The sequence below is a fragment of the Motacilla alba genome, chromosome 1A (assembly GCF_015832195.1).
Source record: "Motacilla alba alba isolate MOTALB_02 chromosome 1A, Motacilla_alba_V1.0_pri, whole genome shotgun sequence".
Lineage (NCBI taxonomy): Eukaryota > Metazoa > Chordata > Aves > Passeriformes > Motacillidae > Motacilla > Motacilla alba.
Window position 1 is genome coordinate 14,633,512 of NC_052031.1, and position 8,583 is coordinate 14,642,094.

An 8,583-nucleotide genomic window follows, 5' to 3' on the forward strand; every position below is an offset into this window, starting at 1 on the left:
TTTGTTGCTAGCAAGCAATTAATTTATATTACATTAGGTCCCACCATCTACGCAAGTCAATACAGCTCTGCTGACTGCTCTTTACTCAAGTGCACTCATATTTTGCTCTAGAGTTTCTAAGCTGCTCCAATCATTGCCAGAGAAGCTGCAGAAAACTACCCTATTTACTTAAAGACATATCTTTTACTTACAGGAACTACTGGCTTTCCACACCAGTACCTCCCTGTGGCTGAAGGAGCTTGCAGGGTTTATGCCTGCAGTCTGACTTGGGCCAGACTTGCTGTATTGATCTACTGCATTAACCCTGTACAAGTTAGTGGAACAGCATCTAGGGGTCCAACATCAACCCACAATGCTTTGTAACCAGTTAAAGAGGGGACGTGAAGAAAATTCTCACTTCAGGTATGTCTCTGACTGTGTTTAATCTCCTACACGAGTCAATTTTTTACAACGTCAAAAGTAAAAGGAGGATGATTAATTATTCATTCAATAAAAAGTCATTAAAAGTGCAAAGAGACCGCACTGAAATCAGGACCTCATTACTTCACCACTGGTGTGAGAATATATTCACAAAGATTACAAACAAATAGCAGTGAATGAAGCAAGAAGACAGATCTACTTACATAGTGTGAATGTTTGTAAACATCAGAACTGAATGTGAAAGAGCTGCCCAAAACATTTTATGAGGAATGGCATTTGAGCTTTGCACTGGCTATGAATTTCCCACTGCAACACAACATAGTAATGCGAAGGAGGTCCAGAACTTCTGAACTGAAACATTGTATGACTGCAAATATAGGCAGGTAGAAGATTAAAATTAATTTTAAAGTTCTGCATTAGAATGAAGTATTTTAAGAGAGTTAAAATGAAAGTTAATCACTATTTTCTTTATGCAATTCTGAGAGTCTTGTGCTATCACTTCACACCTACTTCTTGTTATGATTGATGTTTTACTTCCAAGTTTAGACTTCTTGGCAAGGTTTCATAAACAAATGAGTTTTATCTTCAAAATAACTGCTGCTTCATATTCCTACTGCTTAATAATTAAAAAAAAAGAAGCAAGTGAGTTGGACAGAAATCTGGAGCTTATAAACATCCTCTATGCATAGCATAGTCAGATATTTAATATATGCCTGCCAGGAAGGAGCTGTTTTGTATGACAAGTCTGGCAGCTGTACCATAAGTATAACATCAAATTGTACAAGTGCCACACCTAGTCCAAATGGGCCAATGTTAAATTACAGGAGTAGGTAGGCAGAACCTTAAATTGCAGAACTTACTCTTAGCTAAAATATTCTCCCCGCCTTTAAAGAACTGTGCTAGCACAAGTCTGAAGGATAAGGCTACATATACATGAATTCATAGCATAAAATCATGCTTTTCGGAAGTTTGTCTACCCATGGCAAAATTCAATATGGACTCGTCAAAATTATGTTAGATAACACTGGTAATTTAGAACCCTACATTACACAATATTCACATGGCTAAATTTTTATTTTCTATTTCACCTCCTTCTGCCGGTAAAAAGAGAGACGCAGCCAGTGGCGTCTGCAATAAGTTGGAACGCTTGGTCCCTTTAAATGCCAGCGGTGACAGCGCCCTTCTAGAGCTCAGAGCACTTCATGAAGCGGCCCAGGAGACACACGGCAAGTTAAGGAGAAACCAACAAGCGGAACAAGAACTTTTATCCCGGGAAGGGCCGCGCCCTCGCTCATCCCGCGGAGCGCAGCCGGAGCGGGGCAGCGGCCCCGGCCCCGGCCCGCCCGGCCCTGACCTGCTGCACGCCCGCCGCTCCCGGGTACAGATCCACCACCAGCAGCAGGGGCACGTGGACGTTTTTGCCGCTGAAGAGCCGGGGAGCTGTGGGGGGACAGAGACAGACAGAGAGAGCGCGTCAGCGACCGGCGGCGGGCGGGACAGGGCGAGGCAGAGCAGGGCAGGGCGCTCACCGCTCTGCCGGGCCGCCAGCTCCAGCAGATCGCTCAGGGTCTGCACCAGCGTCTCCAGCCGCTTCCTCTCCTGGACGTTCTGGAGCCGGACGACCAGCTTCCTCAGGGCTTGTTCCTCCCCCTCCTCGGGGCCGCCGCTGGCCATGGCCGAGCCGCTGCTCTCTCCGTGCCCATCCGCCGGTCGGCGGGACGAGCGCAGGGCAGGGCTGGGCGCTGCGGGCCTGTCCCGCTGCTGCCGCTCCGCGCTGCCGCCGCCCGGCCGCCCTCACCCGGCCCTCCCGAGCCGCCCCTGCCGCGGCCTCCGGCCCCTCCCACGGCGCCGCTCCATGGACGCGGCCAAGGACCGGCCCCCGCGGGCGGGCGGCCCCCGGCAACCCCAGGGAAACGCCCGGGGGCGCCGCGCAAGCGCCCGGCAAAGGAGAACAGACCCGCGGGCAGCTTCCCCTCACAGTGATTGACGAAACTGCTGCCCAATAGAGCTGCCGAGCTGGACCCGGGTCCGCCCAGCAGCGCCTCACTATAAAAACGGGCCAAGGGGTGGTCTGGAATGGGTGGTTTTGATTTCTGGGTTGTGTGAGGTTTGTGGGGTGAGGATCTGTGGCCCTGTGGGATACCTACACTGGGGCAGTCTGTTCCTGAAAGGCTGCACCCCGTGGGAGGATGTGGAGTTGAGCCTTGGAAGATGGGAGGGGTGAGGTGAAGGTGTTTTAAGACTCATTTCCATCTCTAACTGCCCTACTCTAATTTGTTTGGCAATAAAATAATTTCCCCCGGTTGAGTCTGTTTTGCCTCTAATGGTGATTGGTGAGTGATCTCTTCCTGTCCTTATCTTGACCCATGAGCCTTTTACAATGTTTTCTCTCCCTCCTCTAGATAAGAATGTGAGTTAGAGAGCGGCTTTGCTGAGAAGCTGGTGTCCAGTGGGGTCAACCCAGCACAGTCCTTTTTGGTCCCCACCATATTACTCTTTCCTGAAACCAGATGTCTGAAATTTTCAATGTGCATCTTCTGTGCACCTTGATAGTAAATATTGTGTAGTTGAAGTCTCTCTGCTTGTTCCGGCACATCTGGCTTGAAGTCCTGGATCACTTGTAGCTCCTTCAGTAAATAATTTGTTGCAATTATAGATTCCTGAGCTAGATCACTTGAGCCTGAGTTAATGTTTCCTCTTCCTTCCACTTATGTTGGCAAAGAGTAAAAAACTGTGCTAGTGTTTCTGAGGTTCCTGAAGAAATACAGGAACTAACTTCTAGAGATCTGATCTAACTTCTAGAGAACACTGATCTTCCCATGTGTCTCCCGTTCATTCTTCTGCAGGTAGCAGTTCCCTGGAGTGCTGGTTGGAGAGGATGCCAGCTTCTGCTAAGTCTCTGGAAGTCTGGTAGAGTTTGGCAAAAGTCTTCTGAAGTGTACTAATTAGTTAGATAAGAGGAGAATGGAAAGAATGAGGTAGTCTTGGTAGGCATCTATATTGTAGTTTTCCTGGATTTTTCTAGGGAGATCCAATGAAGATACATTAATATCTTCACTAGAATGAATGGGAAGAATGGGTGCAAATTCAAAACCAGAAAGTTTAGGTTGAGTACTAGGAAAAAAGTCTTTACTGTGGGGGTGGTGAGGCACTCCAACAGGCTGTCTGGGGAAGTTATGGATGTCCCATCCCTGGGGATGCTCAAAGCCAGGTTGGATGGGGCTCTGAGCAACCTGGTCTAGTGGAAAGTATCCCAGCCCACGGAAGGAAGGTTGGAACGAGATGGTCTTCAAAGTCCACTTCCAACCCAAACCATTGTATGATCTGCAGAAGTGATTAGAGATTGTGACTGAGCTGTCTTGTGTTGATGTCTGGCAGGAAAATTGAGGTCTGATAGTAAAGTGTAGTTGTCTAAATGTCATTCTTAGCATGAGAAAAGGGCAAAGGACTTCACCTCTGGAGTACCTCTTAAATGTTTTTCTGCTCTGGAAGTTTCATATATTTCTGACCTCTTTCTAATGTTCCATCAGTGAGTGTGGATGGCTTACATGAAGACCACAACAAAGGGCCCCAGATCTTTAACTAATTTAAACAATTTGTTCTTTTTCTGTGGGGTTTCAGTGTGTTCATTCCATGTCTTCTGTTCTCTATCAGCTGTAGTATGTTGTGTTGTTTTATGCACATAGTTTGAAAAGACTGTACAGACAGTACAGACTGTACTGGGTTGGAGAAGACCTTTGAGATCATTCAGTCCTATGGCTAACACCACCTTTTCAACTAGACCACGGCACTAAGTGTCACATTTTTTATTTTAAACACCTCCAAAGACAGGGACTCCATTTCTTTTTGTCCACAGGCTGAAATGCCACATCATACAGTCTTCTGGTTTGATTTAGCAATTTCCATGGCCTCATCACCCAATCTATAATGCAAATTGTTATATTTTCTTGAAATTGGTGTAATAAGTGAATACAGGATGCATTGACCATTAGAGAAACTTTCTAAGTGACCACAATGATAGATTTGGCTGTATTTGGCTGTAAAAAACTTGTATTTTGTTTTAGCTCCATGTAGAAGTTGATTGGGATAGGAGCTTTTGTTGGAATAAGGCTGCAAAGGGGACTCCAAAGGAAGGGGCAAGCCACTAGAGAACACACCAGAAGACCCTCAAGAACTTTTTTTTGTCTGAGTTATGTCTGGGCCTAAGTCTCATCCCATTCCTAAGATTTGTTTTAGAAATTAAATCCAGGTTGGAGCTCCTGGCTGATTTGGGTTGTTAAGGGGCAATTTTTTGCCTTCTGTTCTCAGTCGTCTCTAATGTCTCTTCTGAAAATTTTCTTGGGCCCATTTCCCTCTCTTGGCTATACACATTTTCATGTTTGGAATAAAATTTTCTGCTAAATGTTTTAATTCACTCTGTCCTTGATATTAGCCATTTCTGATTGGCTTTTGCTATCAGCTGTGTAGCAGGTCCCTCATTTCTTCATCCTTCCTAGCTTTGGTGTTGATAGTGGTTTAAATGTTCTATGGTGCTTATAGGGTGAGATACCAGGATGCAGAGAGAGATTCTGGGTCAGCTGTGAAAGAACTGTATGTTGCAGTGTGATACAAGTATTTTTCAGAACTGAAACTTCATCTTTTTGACAGGAGAGGGAGGCTGTGTGCAAGGAAAGACTGTAGGCTGTTGTTTCTGCGTTGCTGGGAAGGAAGGTGTTTTTCTGGAACAGTTCTTTTCCCTAGATCCTTGCCAGTTCAGTTGGGCTTTTTAGGGGCTGAATTCTCTTTGGATTTTCTTTCTGTTTGGTTTTGTGGGAGGGAATGTATGTGAGAGTGAGTTTAGGTTTTTGTGGGGGAGGTTCTGATTTTTTTGTTTGTTTGTTTTCTGAGGTTTTTTGTTGTTTATCTTTTGTTGTTTTTTTCCCCCTTCTTCCTGTTCTCCCATTATTTTATTTACAATGCTTTATACCACCTGGTGAACCTGCAGAAGCTATATTAATTATTGCCTGGGGGCTCTCCTTTGCAAGCTATTTCTGACAGAGAGCAATGTCAGTCAGGTCCATTTTTTCACATTCAGTTTTGTCTCATCATGCTTCCCCCAGAGAGGAGAATGAAAATTTAATTACACTAGACTTTATAACCACCTTTTTTTGGTTTTGAAATCTGCTTTGAAGAGCCCATGCATATTTATCACTGAAGGCATAATACTCTGAATAAATATTCTTTCCATTGTTGCATCCCCATTCTGTGTGTTTTAACCCTGCAGCTGGAGAGGGGGTGGTGTTAATTTGAATGACAGAAAGTGCTCAGACAGAGCCTGTTCAGAGGTGATATGACAGTTATTTGATTCACCCCTGGACAAAATGCTGATAAATGGTCCCTCTGCTTTTATGTTGTAACCAGCAGGGGTTCTGTGGTGTTAATGAATTCATTGCTTCAGAAAACAGTGGCAGAGCAGGTATTCTACCTCAACTTTTTCAGCTCTCATTTTAGATATCAGGCATTTAAGTTTTAAAAAGATTAAGTGCTGTGCATAGGCCCACAGTTATTCACTGCTCTGTGTATGTGAAGGTGCATCATCTTCACAGCTTCCAAATGGATGGGCTTGGACAGGCACTCTCTTTGTTGGTAGGGAACTGCCTGGTGGCTGGGCCCAGAGAGTGGTGGTGCATGTTGATACATCCAGGTGGTGGCTGGTCACAAGTGATGTTCCCCAGGGGTCAGTGTTTGGACCAGCCCTGTCTAATACCTTTATCAATGATCTGGACCAGGGAATCAAGTGCTGCCTGTCAGTTTGTGACAAGTTGGCACCAAAGTGGAAGTGTTGATCTGCTGAAGGGTGGGAAGACTCTGCAGAGGACACTGGACAGACTGGACAAGATTGATGGGCCAAGAACAATTGTGTGAGGTTCCACAAGGCCAAATGCTGAGTCCTGCAACTTGGTCTCAACAACCCCTCAACAATGAAATGCTGAAGGCTGGGGCAGAGTGTTTGGAGATCTACCCAGTGGAAAAGCATCTGGGGGTGCTGGTCAACAGCAGCTGAACATGAGCCAGTGTGTGCCCAAGTGGCCAAGAAGGCCAATGGCATCCTGGCCTGGGTCAGAAATATTGTGACCAGCAGGACCAGGGCAGTGATTGCCCTGTACTCAGCCCTGGTGAGGCTGTACCTCAGATCCTGTGTTCAGTTTTGGGCCCCTCGCTGCAAGAAAGACACTGAGGTGCTGGAGCAAGTCCAGAGAAGGGCAATGAAGCTGATGGAGGGTCTGGAGCACAAGTCTTATGAGGAGCAGCTGAGGGAGCTGGGGGTGCTCAGCCTGGAGAAAAGGGAGCTCAGGGGAGACCTTATTGATCTCTAGAACTGCCTAAAAGGAGGCTGTAGCCAGGTGGGGGGGTCAGTGTCTTCTCCCAAGTAGCAAGTGATAGAACAAGAGGAAATATCCTTGAGTTGTGTGTGGGGATGTTTAGATGGGAAATTGAGAAAAATTTCTTCCCTGAAAGGGTTGTCCAAGCCCTGGAATGGGCAGTCCAGGGAAGTGGTTAATTCACCATCCCTGGGGATATTTAAAAGACATGTTGATGTGGCCCCTAGGGTCATGGTTAATGGTGGACTTGGCAGGGCTGGGTTAATGATTGAACTCGATAGTTTTAAAAGACTTTTCCACTCTAAATGATTCTATGCAATGTACCTTTCTGAAAGCAGGTGCCCTACTTGCTTTTCAAAAATATTTTCATTATTAAGTATTTAAGTATAACAAAAGTAACATTTTATTTAAAGAAATTTGTGCATATGTTAAATTGGGCTGACACCTAGTGGTGGGAATACTTCTAATACAGAAGTACATGGCCAGTGGTTCCTTTGGTTCTGTGGGTATTTGAAGTTAAAAAATGGCAGCTTGAAACTATGCTGTTCTTAGAGGAGGCCAGAGAAGACCTGGATTTCCTCAAAAGAAGGGCTGTTCCTGGAGTTCCTGCCCTTTATCTTTCTGAAAATCATCTTCCCTCTGCCTGCTTTCCCCCTCTCATCATCCTTTGGGGTACACTGCATTGCTATATACTCAATATGATCTATATGTTAACAGAGCAGATGAGTACTGCAAAGCCCAAGTAAGCTTTCCTGCTGTTTCCTGCTGAATAGCTGATGATGCACTTTGTGATTCTAAATTAGAAACTGGAGGAGATGTTCAGGATGTTTTCTGCCAGTATCCAGCTGATTAAACAGCTTCTGTTAAAGGGACATATCTTTCACTTCATAGAATGATGGAACGGTTTGGGTTGGGTGGAACCTTGAACACCATTAAGTTCTGACCCTGCAGCCATGCACAGGGACACCTTCCGCTAGACCAGGTTGCTCAGGGCCCTATCCAACTTACGTATTTCCAGGGATGTGGCATCCACAGTTTCTCTGGGCACCCTGCTCCAGTGCCTCACCACCCTCACAGAAAAGAATTTCTTTCTACTGTCTAATCTAAACATGCCCTCTTTCAGTTTGAAACCATTTCCCCTTGTTCTGTCACTACATGCTCTTGTAAAAAGTCCCTACACATCTGTAGAATCCCTTCCAGTTATTCTTTGCATCCTTGCCAAGTCCAGCTCCAATTTCACCTTGGCCTTTCCCCCCATCCCTGTACAACTGGACTGTATCTCTATACTCTTCCCAGGTTACCTGCTCTTGCCTCCTTTGCCTGTGCACATACGTTTTGCCCTTTAGCTTGACCAGCAGGTCCAGACTCAGTGATTCTGATCTCCTGCCTTCCTTGCCAAATTTCTTGTGCCTGGGGATCACTAATTTGTGTGCTCCATGAAGATGTACTTGAAAATTTGCCAGCTCTGTTCTGTTCCCTTGACCCTGAAGAAAGATTCCTAGGGGATTGTATTGATGAGTTCCTTGAAGAGCTGGTGTTTACTTTCCTGATCAGGCCTTTAAGGGGAAAAAAACTTCTCAACTGAAAAATTGTAAAATGGACTTGTGGCTGGTCTCTAAGGAGGTGTAATAGAAAGCCTAAATTTCTGGATCACTGGCTTCAGGGTTATGTTAGAGCCGTGAGGAGGAGGGTTAGGAGCCACCTGGTCCAGAGTATGTAGCACTTGGCCATGACAACTAGCAAAGTGATGTATATTTAAAAAAGGAGGCTCCCACAGCTGAGCATAAAACAGCACAAACTG

At 45.6% G+C, this 8,583-nt stretch overlaps 1 protein-coding gene across 3 annotated transcripts in view; it reads right to left on the bottom strand.

Annotated features, from left to right (window-relative positions):
• LRRK2 (leucine rich repeat kinase 2) overlaps window positions 1–2,934 on the bottom strand; it is a 62,486-nt gene extending 59,552 nt beyond the window's left edge. Inside the window, exons 1-3 of one of the 3 annotated variants that reach the window (XM_038153973.1) lie at window positions 1,950–1,982; window positions 1,775–1,860; window positions 624–787 (exon numbers count right to left, since the gene is read on the bottom strand). Coding sequence is in view for 1 of the 3 variants with exons in the window: in XM_038153970.1 (XP_038009898.1) it covers window positions 1,775–1,860; window positions 1,950–2,094 (231 nt within the window). In the remaining 2 variants the exon portion in view is untranslated. Of the gene's footprint in view, window positions 1–623; window positions 1,861–1,949 lie in introns of all 3 variants that reach the window. The other 2 variants (XM_038153970.1, XM_038153972.1) reach the window with 2 other exon arrangements.
• Between the last annotated feature and the right edge of the window lie 5,649 nt (window positions 2,935–8,583).